This window comes from Petaurus breviceps, unplaced genomic scaffold (assembly GCF_028583685.1).
Source record: "Petaurus breviceps papuanus isolate PSGF00001 unplaced genomic scaffold, PetGlider_PUasm1.0 90633, whole genome shotgun sequence".
Classification (NCBI taxonomy): domain Eukaryota; kingdom Metazoa; phylum Chordata; class Mammalia; order Diprotodontia; family Petauridae; genus Petaurus; species Petaurus breviceps.
The window spans coordinates 3829626-3849223 of record NW_027187293.1 but is presented as its reverse complement, the minus strand read 5'-3'; the positions used below and the strand labels follow the sequence as shown (position 1 = coordinate 3849223).

Genomic DNA, 19598 nt, shown 5'->3' with positions numbered 1-19598 from the left:
CGTGAAACGCACGCCGCGCTCCAAGCTGCATCCAATCAGAGCTGCAGCAGTGAGCGTGTCATCCTGTTCTTCCCCAGTGATTTGCTTATTGAATAAAGGAATTTTATTCAATTATGCCATTGAGAGCAGTGCCGCGGAGGAGAGCTGAGGCAGGACAACATAAGCCCTCCACTGAAAATAAGCCCTCTGGTGTTTTTCTTTCCAAAAAAATTAATAAGACAGTGTCTTATTATCGGGGAAACATGGTAGGTGTCTCAAACTTTCAGTTTAAACACAACACAACAGAAGAAAATAAAAACCTCCAATTTTCTTTTAAGCCATTATGTCATATTATATCATCCTGCCTAAGTTTTCCCACCTAAAATAACTTGGATCTCACTTACAGAGACATTGCATAGCTAAGTATTATATCTAAGGCATACACTAGTGTGTATATTTGTATGGAAGTGTTATATGGGAGATATGAAGTGGAATGAGCCATGGATTTTAACTCAGAGAACCTCAGTTGAAATTCTAGATGTGTTACTTTACTACCTGAGTAACCTTTGGCGAGTCACTTAATCTCTCTGGACCTCAGTTTCCTTACTTATAAAAATGCAGGGAATGGCCTCAATTATCTCCAAGGTGACTTCCATCTCTATATATAATGATCCTGTGTTTGCTGCTGTACTGGGTGCTGCAAACAAGAGGAACTGAGATAATGGGACTTGCATTATAGGAATTCATTATCATAAAGTTAATGCTCATATCTAGGATTGTGGTCGAGGTCCAATTTGGGAAGAGGAAAGTGTTTATAGGAGAGCTTCTCCATAGAGGTTTTAATTAGCATTTCTACCCTGCTACTGGAAAACCTATAACAAAAAATATAAAGGGAGGGAATAGGAGAGGAGAGGAATAAAAGACAAAATCCTACAGGTGCCACACACTGAAGACTTCACAGTGTTGCCTATCATCAGGCCTCTTGATGTTAATTCATGTTTAGGTTCCCAGAAGCTCTAAGTCCAACCTTGGTAACATTCCCCTACTTTCACTTTCATTTACCTCCAGAGTGACTTACTGTCTCCCTCCTTCCCTTTCTCTTCTATTAGAATCTCAGTGTTGTATCTACAGGACTCTTCCCTCTTCACTGCTTCACTTCTAGAAAGATAATTTATTATACATCAGATACCTCTGTTTTCTCATAACTAATTCACTTCTTAGCCCCCTTGCACCCTGAATTCCATTCCCATCACTTTAGTGAACTGGCTGATTTCAAGGTCACTTTTCTCCTAAGTCAGCTAAGCTCAGGACATTTTTTAGTTGCCCAGTTACAGGATGATAGAATCATATATCTAGAACTAGATAGAAGGCAATCTAGAGTCTATGTTACTTGCATAACCTAACTTCCATATACATTCATAGGTCATCCTCTATTTCTTTAACATAACTTCAACATATCTTTCAGTTAAAATATTTTTCATTCAAATACTCTTCCCTGGTGCCTTCCTAGGAAGCCAGGATGCATAGTCAATAGAACACTATCTGAGCCTGGGGTCAGGAAGACCTGACATCATATCTGGCCTCAGAGACCTAGCTGTGTGACCCTGGGTAAGTCACACTTAACCTTTGTCTCCCTCAGTTTTCTGAACTGTAAAATGAGGAAGTTGGATTTGAGGGCCTTTGAGAACCCTCTAAATCTATGGTCCGATGAACTTGTATCCATTCAGTACCTTTCATATGTACTTAAATATATATTTTCTCACTCGAATGGCTCATATTAAACATGCTCAAATAAATGTATAGACAAATGTATATATTCCCTTGAGATCTTGATTATATTGTTTTGGGAAATTAGCTAAGAATGAAAATAACTGGCTTTTTTGTTTTTGTTTTTTTAAGTTAGAGAGAATTTCCAGAAAAAGAAATTGTGTTCTGTTTTTCTGAAGCTAGATTTTCATGTAAGAGAAATATTTTTTTAAAATAGAGTCTTCAGTAGACCAAGTGGCTTCAACTTTAAGTAGTTTTAAAAATTAGAAACAATATCTTCAGTGAAACTCAGAGATTTAATTACATTTACAAATGATCCCCTCCCCACAAAAAAAGTTTACCATAGATTTTAGGCATAACTTTGCTCCATTTACTACAGCAAAATGTGTATTAAGAGTGAGATGTACTGTAGAACATTTCCCCTTCCCCAGAAGAGGCTTTTTAACCTTAAATTTTAACAGAGGGTTATGGTATTGTGGTTGATCATCCTAAATTTTTTTTCCTTCTTTATTCCCTCCTCATGAGAACCAAGAAAGCTATTATTGCAATTGTAAATATTGTTTCGCTTTGTGACTTTGTGTGACAGATGGCTAAGATTATTTTATTAGTTCTCTGATTGACCCAATTTCAGCCAAAAATAGGAAAGCTTGGTGGGCAATTATGATAGCTGTTAAGGCAGCTGTCACTTTTGGTTATTTGACCTTAACTGTTTCTCTTTTCCCCAAGTGTTTTTCTAAGCAGCTGTAAAACAAAGCATCAGAGAGTTAGTAAAAACTTCCAAGTGTCATAAATATGGCCTGCTTCTGGAATAGAGGAAACTCAAAGCTGGATATATTGGTGAAAAGTATATATACATATATATATATATATATATAATGAAAACATATGATTTCCTATATAAAACCTATGTGCATATGTATATATATATGTATATACACATTATATATATTATATAATATATATATACATATCTTTTTTATTTTATAGAGACTCTTTCATTACCATCTTAGGAAGACTATTGGAGTTCTTGGGGGATAATTAATAGACAAATTGGTGAAGCATTTTGAAAGCTAATATAGCCGTTGGTGTTGTGGATGGAACTCTATTATTTCTCTGGAAAGTTTCAGCCTAAAATGTATGAAAAGTACAAAAATAATGAAAATGCCAGGAAACACAATAGTTTTTGAAAATATTGCATAAAATGGAGTCTAAATCTACTCTGGGAAAAATCATGAGACAGCAACTTGATGGGACTTTTTTTTTCTTGCTAACAGTACTTGTCCAGTGTTACAAGCGTCTACCTTAAAAAGAACTTTGTTTTTGACTGTCTCAAGCATCACCCCAGTGTAGGAAATAGTTGATATCAGGGAGGATAAACCAATCCCCCAAATGATTGGGATAATACTTGTTTATAACCCATTCCATTGAGAGAGTAGGTAGAAATTGTGAAATTGAGAATATCAATAAATTACTTGGTCATATACATATGCAATGATCCTAAATCCAGCAAATCTCTTTAAATATAACAAAACACAGTGAGTCTTTCAAATTTTAAGCATTGGCACAAAATTGTTTCTTTGCTAGAATGGAAACTAGTATTACAAAATAATCAATCATAAGCTTGGATTGCAAATTAACTCCTGGTTTTTTTTTCTCCCTTTCCTTTTATCTTGAGCAGGTTGTAAAGTTATTAAGCAACAAAAGATCACAAGCAGTTGGAATATTAATGTCAAGCCTTCATCTAGATATGAAAGACATACAGCATGGTAAGCACAGACAAATTCAACTTTAAAGTAGCCTGCCTGGATAAATAGTGACATTTTTTTTCATGTCATTGTATATCAACTAACCCTTCTCAGTACTTTCCATTAATATTATTGTATTATATAGTTATGTTTCTGATAAATGGTATAAACTTTCTTATGGTGGTCTTTCTTCCTTTTTTGCCACATATGTGTGTGTGTCTGCGTCTGTGTCTGGTGTGTTGAACTTCAATGTCTTTAACTTGCTAAGAGCCAGATTCTCATCCTTCATCATGAGGGTGTTTTAAAAAGAGAGGAAAAGAGATGGGCAGAGGAAGAGGAGAAATAATCTCACTTTTCCCTGCACTAGTCAGGCAACATATAAATTATGTTCAGTTTTGGCTTCCACGACTTCAACAAGCTGTTAATGATAATTCAGAGGAAGCAAACAAAAATAATGAAAGATCTTGAAACCATACAGTAAGGGGAATGGTTGAAAGAACTAATGACATTAGCCTGGAGAAAAGAGAGTGAAATATCTTCAAATATTTGAAAGACTCTCATGTAAGAGGGAGAAAATAGGGTAGATGGGACCTCAGTGGCTTGTTTTCACGTGTTTTCAATAGTAGAACATAAGCAGATGGGTGGGATTTATAAAAATGCATGTTTTGACTCAATATCAGGAAGACCTTTCTAATATTTAGAACTGTACATCAGTGGACTGAGACACCTCATGAAGCAGTGAGTTTTCCATCCCTGGAAATGTTTAAGCCACTGCTGGATTTTATCAGGAATGTTGGGAGGGGATTCCTGCATTGGAGAAAGGATTGAGCTAAATGACCATTAATGTCCCATTTGATTCTAAAATTTTATGATATAAATTGGAAATCCTTCTGTAGAAATGAAGAAGTGACTCATAGTTAGCAAAGGAAAGTTATCCTTTATAACTGAGGAAGAATTTTCATAGCTTTTATATACTGGAGACCTGGCTGCATTTACACAGTACCCAGAGATGGGCATAATGCAAGCTTTTTGGCTTTTTGCTATAGCAAGAATACATTGCTCTTTCAAACAAGCATCACAGATGGTTTCTTAGAATTACCCACTTTATGTTATTGCTGGTGATCCACACACATGGAAGCAGTAATTTCATGACCTTTTGTAATTTCTTTTATGTTGTTTTTTTAACTTAAATCTTTAATTGGGTTTATAAAATAGTTTCTATGTTTAGTATTAGGGGTCACATTTATAGGTTCTAAAGGGTTTTGCCTTTAATATTTTTATAATTGGCTTTTAACCTTAGTTAATTCATAATTATGCATATAAAAACTAAGCATTTCTTTGCCTATCTCCATCACATTCATGCTAAAGGATATCAGTGCACAAAGGTGAAGAGAGGAATTAAATTTATAGTCAGAAAGTCCCTTAAGCTACCCAAAGGCTCAGAATAGATTTAAAGCAGATTGGACTGTCCTGTAGAGTGCCAGCCTACCTATTAAATAAATATGGTTTCAAGTATAACACAGACTTTATAAATCATGAAAACATTTTACTGGCTTTCTAGATTACTCTGTTTTAAACATGAATTCTCTTTGCAGGACTTAAAATATTATGTGGAATAATTCATAAATAGCACAACTTTGGCATATTCTGTCAATTGATGAGTAACTCTTAATCACAATTTAAGTTTTTATGAAATTGTTTTGATGGTGAGGAGACTTCCTCAAACTGAAACATTTAGGGTGGTAGTCATAGAGCAAGACGCCAGGGCTGGCGCCAAGAAGTACTTGGTATTTCTAAAACTGGCAGATGTAGTCCAGTTAAGTCATAGAGTGAAATCTGAAAACAATGATATGGTCCTTTCCTTCAGTCAAATATTCAACTTGGTTTGAGTTAATAATGAGAACCTTATGAACAAAGGAGTCCGCCTAACATCTGTGTCTGTGGTAAAGCCAACACAAGTTCATTGAAAATTTGCTAGCTTAACATGCAACACTAACAATAACATGGCATGAACGTCAGTAGTTGATGGGGTCATACAGTATTATACTTAACCTTTATCCTATTAGAATAAGAAGTGTTTGCTCTTGTCTCTTCTAAAGCTTGCACACCACTTTGCAAGGACTGGTTGTCTTAAAAGGCAGTGGTCATTTTGAAATAGATTTGGCTTTCTGTGAAATAGGTACTTTTAATTAACAGCTTATTATAAGCATCCTTATACTTGTGAATGAAATACGGTCCAACTATAGATTTTCATTTAATTTGACATCTAGAAAGCTATTCTGAGATTAAAAAATCATTGCCTCTTAGAAACAATGAATTTTAGAGTTGAGAATGCCCTGAGAAATCATCTTATCAAACCCTTTCTGCTCTATTAGGGGTCCTGTTATAGGAGCTATGGAGTTGTTGTGAGAGGTTCTCAAATTCATTTGTGCATCAGTCATTATCATTTTGTTATTATGTGATTTTACTAAAAAACTACCATGCTTAGGTCTCTGATATTTGAAAAGGGTCCTCATATACTGAAAAAAGTTGGGTACTACTATTTTATGCCATATTTCCTCTCTCAAAGATATACACATCACTTCCTTAAAAAAAACAATATCATATAAATTCACATCCATATAATGCTTTAGGTAATAGAAAAGTTTTTTCCCCCTATTAGCATGCTGAAAGTAAACTATATGTGAAATATTACAGTGCATTTTTTTCAGTATCGCTGAGGCAAAAATCAGCTCAAAGTTAAATAAGCTATGGTAGTACCTTATCTCAGTCTGGCTTATTTTGTAGAATTATATTTGCTAATGGTGTTATCTAAAAACATAGACACTTAAAACAGTAGTAGCCTAATATAACATGTTCTATTGATAAACTGAATATTATTTCTATTCCACAAAACCATTTATAAAGGGATATATAGTGAAAAATCTTCTAAACTGAAAGGGGATGATTGACTTTGTATAGGTTTGTGAATGCATCCTTGATGAGAGCTAGAAACAGTCTTTTTGAGCCTTCACTGCAGAAGGACACATTAGCTTTGTGGTCTCATGGAAAGAATGGGATCAGATGATCAGGAGATCTGGGTTCTAGTTCTGACTCTACCTTTAGTTGTGTGGCATGCAGCAAAACACTTGGGGATTAAGGTTCTTTATTTGTAAACTGGAATCTTGCAGTGGATTGGAGCAAATAATCTTTGATTACTTTCACCTCTGAAATTATTTGGCTAATAATGAAGATGATGATGATGATAGCTAATATTTATATAGCACTTTATGGTTTGTTTGCAAAGTACTTTACATATGTTATTTCATTTGATCCTTACAACAGCCCTGGGACATAGGAGCTACTATTTTTTTTTGGAGGGGGGAGGGCAGGGCAATTGGTGTTAAGTAACTTGCCCAAGGTCACACAGCTAGTAAGTGGTACGTGTCTGAGGCTGGATTTGAATTCAGGTCCTCCTGACTCCAGGGCCAGTACTCTATTCACTGTGCCACCTAGCATCCCCATAGAAGGTATTATTATCCCCATTTTACAGATGAAGAAATTGAAGCTGAGTTTAAATGACTTACTTAGTATTATACAACTAGTAAGTGTTGAGGTCAAATTTGAACTCATGTTCAGATCTGTGTCTACTGCTCTACCAAGATGCCTCTGGTTCAATGATTGATTCAGTGTTGGTCAGGTGGGAGTCACAGTCTTCATTAGTCTGAGCAGTTAAGTCTTTAACAAACCACGCTTCAAATGTTTACAAGAAACTTAGGTGAAGGGTGGCTAGGTGGCTCAGTGAGTAGAGCACTGGCCCTGGAGTCAGGAGGACCTGAGTTCAAATCTGGCCTCAGACATTGAACACTTAGTAGCCATGTACCCTTGGGCAAGTTGCTTAATACCAATTGCCCTCCAAAAAAAAAAAAAAGGAAACAGGTGAAAGCAAGGATGAAAAAGTTTAGAACTCAAGGTTATTCATACTTTTACTCTCTCTTATTTGAGCTAGTGTGGATCCTTATTGCATATAATATGGGAACTAGCTGTGTAACCCTGGGCAATTCACTTAACTCTATTTGCCTCAGTTTCTCATATATAAAATGAGTTGGAGAAGGAAATGGCAATCCACTCCAGTAATCCTTTTCAAGAAATCCCCAAATGGGGTCACCAAGAGTCAGACACAACTGAAATGACTGAACAACAACACAATGGGAACATGCAAGGTAAATAAATATCATTTAAATCCCTTGCTTATGGTTGGTTGATTGTTGTCCATTCTTGAAGTGAAGTTTACTTATAGGAGGTTATTGAATGTTTATTAAGATGAATATTTAGCGATTTTTTGTCTATATGTATTATTTACCTAAAATCAATCATCATCTATTTTCATGGATTTGCACATGTACTTGTTCAGTATAAAGTTGGTCGTTTTTATTATTTTTATATTAAGGTATTTAGAAGGATCTTGACATCTATATTAATAATTAACTCCCTTGGAATACCCAAATCATAGGGACAGAATACTTTTTAGGTGTGGTTACTTGTGCTTTTAAAAATTATATTATTTGGGGTGGCCAGGTAGCACAGTGAGTAAGAGCACTGGCTCCAGTGTCAGGATGACCTGGAGATCGAATCTCGGGCTCAGACACTTAGCACCTACCCAGAAACACCTGGCCGTGTAACCTTGAGCAAGTTACTTAACCCCAATTGCTTAGGGGCGGCCAGGTGGCTCAGCAATAAGAGCACCTGCTCCAATGTTGGGATAACCTGGATCAAATCCGGGCTTAGACACTCAGCACCACATCCAGAAATAACTAGCCATGTAACCTTGAGCAAGTTACTTAACCCCAATTGCTTAAAAAAAAAAAAAAATATATATATATATATATATATATATATAAAATTATTCAAGGTTGTATCTTCCACCTGAAGAACTACTCTCTCTGTCTCTGTTTCTTTCTGTCTCTCTCCATGTGTATGTATATATGTATATTTACATATATGTGTATTTATCTATACCTCTCTATAGAAATAGATATATGTCTTGTACAAATGTTTTATGTGGAAGATAAATTGGTCTTGAATTAAACAGGAAGCATGTGGCCTTGATGTATTTGGGAAATTTCAAATTACCTTTAGGGAACCCAAACTCCCTATAACAAAGGTCTATCATTTAATATTTGTATTCTGATCTGTGTTGTGGTATGGGGGTAAGTCATGAAACATTATAAAGTTTTAAATTTTTATTTATTTATTTTTAGTTTACAAAACTCAGTTCCACAGGCTTTTGAGTTTTAAATTTTCTCCTCCCTCCCCCTCCCCGAGATGGCATGAAATCTGATATAGGCTCCACTTATACATTCATATTAAACATATTTTCATATTAGTCATGTTGTAAAGAAGATTTATAACCAATGGAATGAACCATGAGAAAGAAGAAACAAAATAAAAGAGAAAGATAGAGCAAATAGTACTCTTCAATCTGCATTCAGACTCTGTAATTCTTTCTTTGGATGTGGATAGCATTTTCCATCATGAGTTTCTGGAGTCGTCTTAGAACCTCCCATTGCTGAGAAGAGTCAATTCTATCAATTCCGTCTATTCAGCACAATGTGTCTGTAACTGTATACAATGTTCTTTTAGGTCTGCTCTCCTCACTCAACATCATTTCATATAAGTCTTTCCAGGTTTTTCTGAAGTCCACCGGCTCATCATTTCTTACAGCACAATAGTATTCTGTTACATTCGTATATCACAACTTGTTCATCCATTCCTTAGTTGATAGGCATCCCCTTAATTTCCAATTCTTTGCCACCACAAAAAGAGCTGCTATAAATATTTTCTGTACATGTGGGTCCTTTTCCCATTTGGAAGATCTCTTTGGATACAGCCCTAGAAGTGGTACTTCGGGGTCTAAGGGTATGTACATTTTTATTGCCCTTTGGGCATAATTCCAAATTGTTCTCCAAAATGGTTGGATCAGTTCTCAACTCTACAAACAATGCATTAATGTACCAATTTTCCCATGTCTTCTCCAGCATTTATCATTTTCCTGAAATATTATAATCTTGTAAGAGCTAAAAATGAGAATCATTCAGAGCAGTGGAGAGACTCATGGTGTGAGCAGGTCATAACATATAATACAAAGAAACTATAAAGAAGAACCCAAGTAAAGAATGTCTTGTGATTGATAAAGAAAATAATAGACTAGTTATATGTGAAAATAAAGTCTGGATAGCATCTCTAAACATTGGTAGTCTTACAATTTCAAGAGAGCATGGAAAGTATACTTTTGATGGGCCTTCGTGGCGTACTTATTAGGAATAAGGATAAGAGTAGCACAAAATGGACAAGCATGAATGAGCGGTGATATGAATCGTTAGAGGGAACATTTATATTGGAAGAATAGCAATGCCATTCGAATATTTGAATATCTTATATAACACAAACTGGCTATGTAAAAAATATAACCACATTTATGCTGAAAAATACATATTCAGATATATGGGATGTTAGATAATAATTTATTCATTATAGGTAAATAATATATATGTACAATGAAAATGCACTATACACATTCATCTCAATAAACATTTGCTTCTTATAAGCAAGGAACTTGTGGTATCTCCCTTGTATTTTTTTTCATCATATAAAAGAATTGCTGCTAGGCAATCCTTTTGCACCTCCCAAATTAACTCACTGTCCCATTCCCCATAGCAGCCCTCCCAAACTTTGTCATCTTTCTTCAAACTTCCCATACCTCTATCTCCCCTCATCTTATTAGCTGAGGATTTTCCCTCATATTTTACTGGAAAAAAATGAGGCCATTCGCTATATTAACTAAGAGCTATCTCTTCCCCTGCCCCCATCTCACATCATTTAGATATATTCTTTGTTTATCTCTTGCTTAAGCCTGTCTCATACGAAGAGGTAGCCCTTTTCATTACTAAGGGAAACCTAATTGCGCAAGTGATCCTGTTTTATCCTCTCTCTCCCAGCAAATTTTCTCTATATCATTCCAACTCTCTTATCTTCAGTCTCTCCCTGTTTCCAGGCTGCTTCCTTACTTGCTATAAACATGCCCATGTCTCCTTTATCCTCAAAAATCCTCACTTGATCCTTTGATCCCCACTAATTATTGTCATATCTCTTTGGCCTCTTGTGTCTAAACTTAAGGCCATCTATAGCAGATCTTCCCTTGACTCTCTCTTCTTAACTCTACATTTTGGTTCCTGACCTCATCATTTAACCCCACACTTCTTTCTCCAGAGTTACCAGTGATATCTTAAAAGCCAAATCTGATGAGTTGTTTTTTCTCAGTCTTTCTCCTTTTTTGATCACTTTGCAGCCTTTGACACTGTAGAGCATTCTTTTCTCCGTGTGCTCCCAGCGCTTAGCACAGTGCCTGGCATTTTCTAGGCACTTAATAAATGGTTATTGAGTGCCTGACTGAACATTTAAATATTGTTTACTGTATTGGGAATTTGAGATGAAGGTTGGGTAATATGGTAGTTCTCTAGTAATCTTTTGTATAGCCAGAATGGGAGTCAATAAGAGGAATTAACTGATTAATTTGATGAGCTTACAGCATGACCTTTGTTTGGGCCCTTGGTTGTGTAGCATCCTTCTTTGGTTCCTCAACCCTTCTCCCTGGGATATATAATTTTCAGCAGAGAACAAGTCATGAATTATAATGGGAAGTAACGTGACACAGTGGTAATAGAAGAAGGGTGATACTAACTTTAGGACTAATTCTTGGCAACTATAGGATTCTTTCCAAGCTCTACAAAGGATAAACTAACTATGGCAACAAATAGAGATTTGTATCAGAAAAGCACAAGCTGTCAGGATTTCCAATTTTCACTGCCTGTTGGAATTCCTGAGTCTTCAACTAATGGCTGGCCTTGCTGAAAAGTGTGACTTGAACAATAGTTCCAAGCTATATCATATTGGCTAGTCCTTTGTTTTTCCTGAGAAGGATCGATTGTGGAAGTTCAGTAAATTGAATTGTACATTTCCTGAAACTCCTAGATTTTAAAGTGGTGCATTGATCATTTGGGGGCTGCCCTAGTCTGGGAGTGTCTATAGGAGTGAAGCTGTTTCATATGTTTTATTATGTGTTGCTTTTTCTCCTTATATTGATTATATTCCAAGAGTAAAGTGCTATATGCAATATTGAAGCATGTTGTTTCTGTTCTTATGGAAAGGTATCACCATTATGCTGGGATCACTAGGGTTCAATGAAATTCTGCAGGTCCAGAGAAGAGATTGGGTTATCCAGACATTGGAGGTAGGGAGCTAATTTTGATTGGGAGAATCTATAATAATCTACTTTCAAGATAGATTATAAGTGTAGTCACTAAACAAAATATGAGAGAGAGAACAATTTCTGAGAACTATAAGGCATAATGAGCTGACACTTCTCTAGAACTTCCACTCAGTAGAGTGGATCATTAAGTGATGTCTAGATTAGGGAGATTACCTAGTGCCATATCATTCTTGGTGAATATAGTAGCTATCAATACCACCTAGCAGTTAAAATTATATATCTTCAACTGGGAATAAATTGATTTTATTTGGACCGTTGTGGACCAACACATGAGGGATGATTGGTTCACTCAGCTTATTATAGGAAGATTTTTTGGTTCCCCTACATATTTTTAGTTTCTCTCCAAATTCAGCTACAAAGACATGAAGGAAGCAAAAATAAAAAACAGACAAGCAACAACAACAAAAAGAAAAAACCTTGGGTTTTGCCATGTTCTGTCACTCTGAGTAATTTAGACAGTGTAGCAATGTGGGAAGTGGCTTTCCTTTCCAGCAACCCAAAATTTATTTCCTTTTTGGGTGAAGCCCAAGATTTTAGGGGGAAGTATCATAAGCCTAAAATATGATATGGATACCTGGACTGAAATTGAAACTACCGTGTTTCCCCGATAATAAGACACTGTCTTATTATTTTTTTGGACAGAAAAACACCAGAGGGCTTATTTTCGGGGGAGGGCTTATTTTAGAGGAATCTTACACAGTAAGGGGAGGGCTTATTTTCGGGATAGGTCTCATTACTGGGGAAACACAGTAACTGCAATGTGGAAGAGTTACTGTCTCTTTAACACTCAAAATTTGTTTCCCATCTGAAGAGAGTTCCAACCACAGGGTGGCATTCTGAGTCTGGGGGACAAGGTAGGACCCTTGGGGAGTCCCCATTAAGGAAGGAGAATTATATTGTTTATAGGCATCCATGATTTATTTTTTTTTGGTATGTTATGGGGCAAAATAAAGCCTACTTTATATGTGCTATCAATGGGCATTATTTTATACTGTGTTCCTACATGAGAGCTGGAAACCATTGCACCCACTTTTGTAAAGATCTGGCCACAAACTATGTTTAAGCTATATTCCTTTTATTTCTTTATTTAGCTATAATTCTTTGAGGGAAAATGAATCAAAGAACTATGATTTCTGAGAGGTTACTAAGACTGAAACAAGTTCAGAGAGCCCTGGATCCTAGTGTAATTGACCATGGATTTATATCATGTATCTAGTCTCTTCTATGGATCAATCATGCTACTATTTCTTTATCTAATACCAACTCATCTTATGGTTTAATTTGAGATCTGGTTCTGCTCCTCTTTCACACTTTTTTCATTATTTTCCTAAGATTCTTGACATTTCCCCCAGATGAATCCCATCATTATATTATCTAGCTCTACATAGTAATCTTTTGGAGATTTCATTTTGATGATACTGAATAAACAAATTAATATGTGCACTATTATAATTTTATCAGATTCCATTGGTTTATTCATTTTCAATCAACATTACTCTGGTTCTTTTGTCCATCTTGATTTCCATAAAGTGTTCTATAATAATAACCATAGAGTTTATATGTGTGTGTATCTTGGTAGATGACTGATAAATATTGTAATCTCTTTTCTCTTTCTCCTCTCTGCTATTAAAAGAAGTAAATCTTTCCTTTGGGATGGATGATCTAGTGATGATATGTCTTTACTTTTATATTCATCTACCATTTCTACATGAAGGGAGGGAGGTGGCTCATTGACTAGAGCACTGAGTCTGAGGTCAGGAAGACCTGAGTTCAAATTTGACTTCAGATGCTCACTAACTGTGGGATCCTAGACAAGTCACTTAACTTCCCTTTGTCTTAAACCACTGGAGAAGTACATGATGAAGCATTATAGAATCTTTGTCAAGAAAACTCTATCTGGAATTATGAAGAGTCAGACACAACTGGAAAACCGAAGAAAAACCTCCATTGCCTGTATCTATCTATTGTGTATTTTTCACCAATTTAGATTAACATTTAAAGCTGCGAATATACAATATGTCCCAAAAGCCTAAGTTCATCTTTAAGCTACTAAAGATGAAAGATAACCTATTAAAGCTTAGAACTGTGCTCAGACTTTTGGGGCACCCTGTATTTGTACTTTTTTTCTAAACCAATGGAGACTGATTTCTCATGTTTGGTCTAAACCTAAAGGATCAACTCTTAATGTCTTTATAAGCTATTAGCTCATTGGAATGCTATTTCTTGGTCATAACAAAGTAGAAAAAAAATGCTTGTATTTATTCTTTGCTCCTTAAGGTTAATTATTGGTTTTTCAAAGACCCTTCTGATGTGGTAAGAGTACCTAATGAGGATAGTAAACAAGCTGTTAGATTGAGAACAGAAGTACAGATAGCAGTCTCAGTGTGTTGATCTTTAATGTACTAGCAATTTTCTTGTTATTGGAATTATATCCATCTTATTCTCTCTGTTCATATGACTACCACTCTAGTGTCAGTGTCTCAACACTCTGGGCTGGACATTTGTCACAGACACTTCAGTGGTCTCACAGTTTCCACTTTCTCTTTTCCAACATCACTGTCAGTGTAATTTTCCTAAAACATAGATCAGATCAAGTCACCTTCCCTCCTTCCCTCGCCCAGGAGGATTTGATGACTACCATTATCTCTTGAAGAAAATATAAACTCCTCAACTAATCCCTAAAAACCCTTCATCTGATTGATTCTCATATCAGTCCTCAACACATTTGCTGTGTTCCATCCAAAGTGGCCTCTTTGCTGTTGCCAAAATCCAGTGTTCCATCTTCTGATTCTTTGATTATACTGTAGTGCACTAAAAATCATAGAATTTAGAGTTGCAAAGGAACTTAGAGGCTATCTGGTCCAACCCATGCTTAAGGAATCTCAATTATAAGATACTGTACTTGCCAAGTAGTCATCTAGCCTTTGCGTGAAGACCTGCCATGAGGGAGTATACTTAACACCTCTTGAAATTGTATAGTCCAGGGTTAGATAGCTCTAATTATTAGGATTTTTTTTCCCCTAACATTGAACCTAGATTTACTTCTTTGCAACTTCTACCCATTGCTTGTGCTTCTTCCTTCTCGGACAAATAAAATAAGTCTGTTCCTTCTTTGGAATAGGTAGGTGGCATAGTGGATAGAGAGCCAGGCCTGGAGTCAGGAAAACTCACCTTGCTGAGTACAAATCCGGCTTGCAACACTTACTAGCTCTGTGACACTGGGCAGAGCACTTAACCCTATCTGTCTAAGTTTCCCCATCTCTAAATGGCAAAATACTCCAGTATCTTTGCCAAGAAAATCACAAATGGCATCACAAAGGGTAGGGCATGATTGAAAACAACTAAATGACAACAGCAAAAATTCCTCCTTTATGCAATAGAACTTCAAATACTTGAACATAGATGCCTCATCTCCTCTGATTCTTCTTTTTTCAAGGCTTCGGATCTATAGTTCCTTCAGCTGATCCTCATGTGACATGGAACCAAGGCCCTTTAATATCTTAGTTGCCCTCCAGATTCCCTCCAGTTTGTTTACTTATTTTAGTTCAATAGTTTAAGTTTTATTGATGTGTTTGTTTTTGCATTACATTTGCAGATTACCCCTGCTTCAAGGGAGGCCTCTTATAGTAAAGCAAAACAGTTAAGTAAAGCTAATAATACAGTGATCTCATCTGAAAAATACATGTAACGTTTCACATCTGTAGGAGCCCAATTTCTTGACTGAAAAATAACAAATCAAAACAGAAATTAATTCTTTCTCCTACCCTTGTCCTCACTGAAAAAGAAAAGAAAAACACATTTCTTATACTTGAGCAAAACAAATTCCCTCATTATCTATATACAAAAATATACATCTCGTTCTGCAAAACCCAACACCTCTGTCATGGATTGCATGTTTTATCATTGGCTTTCTGGAATCCTGAGTGCTCATTGCATTGATCATAGTTCTTACATCTTTCACAGTTATTTTTTTCAGTGTTGTTGCTATTGTATAAAATATTCTACTCTTTCTGCTCATTTCACCCTCATATAAGTCATTCATGTCTTTTTGAAATGATCTATTTCCTCATTTCTTACAACACAATGGTACTCCAGTTTATTGATATTCTTCTTAAACTATGGTACTCAGAACTTGACATACTACTAGATTTGTGATTTTATCAAGGCGGAGTATAGTAGGACTTCACATCCCTCCTTTTCCCCATAAATCATACCTCTCAGTGCAACACAAAATACTTTACATAAATTGTTTCATTTGGTCTATATGACAAACCTGTCAATTAGCTGCTATTATTATCCCTATCATCCAGATGAAAAAAATTAGGCCAGGAGAGGTGCTGACTTGGACAGGGTCACATGTTAATTAGTATCTGAGGCTGCATTTGAACTCAATTCTTCCTCATTTCAAGTACAAGTGCTTTATCTACTGTACCAGATAGCTGCCTTTAATGTACTGCCTTTGTATAGACACTCTATGAATGCTTATTGTCATCCTACTTCTCCTTTCACCACTTATATAGCACCTAAAATGGGATCATGAAAGTCCCACATGGCCGAAACGACTGAACAACAATGCATGTTAACAACAGCGTTGTCTATGTGTTAAGTCTTCACAAATATCTCAACTGAACCTCACGCAAAACCTGGGAGATAAATGCTAAGGAGCTAGGTATGCCCCTAGAAGGGAAGAAATTTGAAGGATTTGTTAACTTACTATCTGGGGTTAGGCTCAGTATTCAGCAAGAGAATTAGACTTGAAATCCAAAGACCTGCCTGAAGCCCTGGAAAAGACTAACTGACCATGAGAAGGCGCACAAATCACTTAGCTTTGAGGGAGGCAAAGTTGTAAAAACAATGAATTCATGTCTTTCTTCTCATATTTCATAACTAAGTGAACAGGGGCAAGTCATTTAACACCTGTAAGCCTTAGTTTCCTCATATGTAAAATGAAGAAAATAATAACTGTAGGATTTATTTTACAAGGTGTTGCCAGGATTAAAGGATATTATGCCAAGTACTTTGCAAAAACATAGTTTTATATAAGTACTAGCTATTATTTTGGATTATTAGTATTATTATTGGTGGAATTATTAACCTGTATAAAATCACAGCTTGCTAGTCTAAAATGAGGATAATAGTCACATAGATCTTTTTCCACTTTTGACTCTTCCCTTTGGCAAAAATCACTACCCCTTCCCAGCTGCAAACAAACCTGCAGAATTCCCCTAGGGGTGGAGAACCTGCAGCCTCGAGGCCACATGTGGCCTTGATTTATTTACTAATAAATCCCCCAAATTCTACTAATCCCTGTCATCCAGAATTGCTACTGAAAACCTGTTATTTTTCACAGCTCTCCCTATATTCTTATGGGACCCATGATCTTTTCTTTATTATAATCTGTTCTTTGACCCAGTCACTCCACTCATTCGAATCACAAGCCTTCCAAGGACTTTTCCCCCCTGCCTTCAAATATATGTTTTACCCTTTCTTTAAATGTACAAAAACCTAATAAACTTTCTCCAAATCTAACTCCTCAAGTTATGGTTCTATATTTCTTTTCTTCACTTCTAAACATCTAGAGAACACTCACAATTGCTTTCCTTCATCTTCACACTGACTTCTCACTTCTGAATGCCTTGCATTCTGGTTTTAGCCCTTGAACCTCTTTGGACCTGCTATTTCTGAAGAGCTTCTTTCCTCCTTAACATGCTTGTCCTGTCCATTCACATCTACTCTCATGACTTTAATCCTTATCTCTGTGGGAATGACTCCAAAATGTACAACTTTTTTCCAAACCTCTTCCCTAAACTCTAAGTTTTAGTTTCTACCTAGCTTCTAGATATTTCTATCTGGTTGTCGATTCATCCTCCCACACACAGAAGTTCAACCATCTTTACCTCCAATCTCTGTGCCTTTGTATTGACTTTGCTTCCTTGCTTTGAAATCACTCCTTCCTTAACTCCATCTCATAGAATCCCTCTCTTTCTTCAAAATGGAACTTAAATACCATCTTCTACAAAAGACTTTCCTTGCCCTGCTTCTCATTTCCCAGTGCCTCCCCTTCCCCAACTACCTTTTATTTAACTGCTCTGTATTCATCTTGTATTATTTTCTCTGTGTATGCACATGAAATTTTCCCTGATAGTAAATTTCTTGAAAGAGAGAAGTGGAAGGTATTTCAGTTTGTGTCTTGTATCTCAGCATCTAAACAGAGTTCCTAGAATAGAATGTTAGCACTCAGTAAATGCTTGTTGATTGGTTCTTCTTTGTAAAAGCTGCCCAAACCTCCAAATTCCCAATTTCTCTTAATTGGAATCATTGTTTTCACTGTCATTGAGGAAGGGTCAATGGATGCCTCTCTGAATCTCTTTTCCTTACCTCTCACATCCAATCGCAATGACAGTATGAAATAGATACAAATATTTCTCCCTTTTTACAAATGAGAAAATTGAAGTGATTTACATAGCATTATGTGACTTGAAGGTAGCATTGGCACAGGGTTGTAGCCTCAGATATAAAAATGTCATGGTGTTGTCTCTGAATCTCATTCATAGAAAAATGTTATTCAGTCATTTCAGTTCTGTCCAACTGTTCATGACCCCTTTTAGGGTTTATTGGCAGATATTGGAGTGGTTTGACATTTCCTTCTCCAGATAATTTTACAGATGAGGAAACTGAGGCAAACAAGGATAAGTGACTTGTTCAGGGTCACACAGCTAATCATTGTCCGAGGTTGAATTTGAATTAAGAAGATGAGTCTTCTAAATTCAGACCAGGCAATCTATTCACTGTACCACTTACCTGCCCTCATAGAACAAAATTTTATGTAAATAAAAATTATGTTATCATTCTCTAACCTACTCTTTGTGACTGAATATGACTGAATTAAACAGTCTGATCTTTTGTTCGTTATAGGCAGTATCTTAATGTGACAAGAAAGAGGTCTATTTCATTTTACTTTCATTTGGTGAAAAGTATAGCATGCTGTAGTGCTTAGAGGATAAGCCACAAAGCAAGGAAGACTTGGGTCTTCAAGTCTGGCTTTTGACACATTCTGATTGTTTGACCTTGAGCAAACCACTTAACCTCTAGGCGAGCCAATTGTGGAGAGGTCCAAACCTAGAATGATAGAGGGAGTTTACTCACAAATGAGGCCCACATGCCAATGAAATCTAAGTGAACCTGTCCTTGTCCTTCATGAAATCAAGTTTTGGGATGTGAATGTACTTTGAGAGATAATTCTACTTCTTTTGACATATTCTTTTTCCTGGTGGCTAAATTGGTTATTAAAATCATTCTTTAAAAATATGAGACATAAGATTTTCTCTTAAGAAACTGAAAACGAAACTTAGAGCCAAGATTGCTACCTGAGGCAGAATAGCAAATTTCTCCACACCTATTCTAGTAAAAACCTGAAAATTGTACCAGACTAAATAACAATTGAGAAATTCAATAAGAAACTATTGTAAGTGAATTCTAATGTAGAACTTCACAAAAAGTCAGCCAGCAACCCACGGGAAATAAAAAAAAAATTACACAAATGACTAATGGCATAGGCAAACAAACCCATGGCTTCCCAAAAGTATAAAAGAAAGGACAGAAATATCTGTAGCCTTCAGGGCTATCTGTCTGTAGATAGCAAGTATGGAGCATATCTCCTTTCCCTCTTGATGGCCCAGAATTGTTATAAGCACATAGCTGGGGCACCTGGGAGCTGTGTCAGACTGGTCAGAATGAGATATCCTCAGGGCTCCAAGGTCTAAGACATGATAGAAGCCCTTGAAGATCTAGCACTCTGA

At 36.2% G+C, this 19598-nt stretch overlaps 1 protein-coding gene across 1 annotated transcript in view; it reads left to right on the top strand.

Moving 5' to 3' along the window:
• The window catches only part of FMN2 (formin 2), a 494077-nt gene that overhangs the window by 208365 nt on the left and 266114 nt on the right, over positions 1-19598 (top strand). The window contains 1 exon segment of the mRNA XM_069064483.1: positions 3425-3512. Within this exon segment, the coding sequence (XP_068920584.1) occupies positions 3425-3512 (88 nt within the window).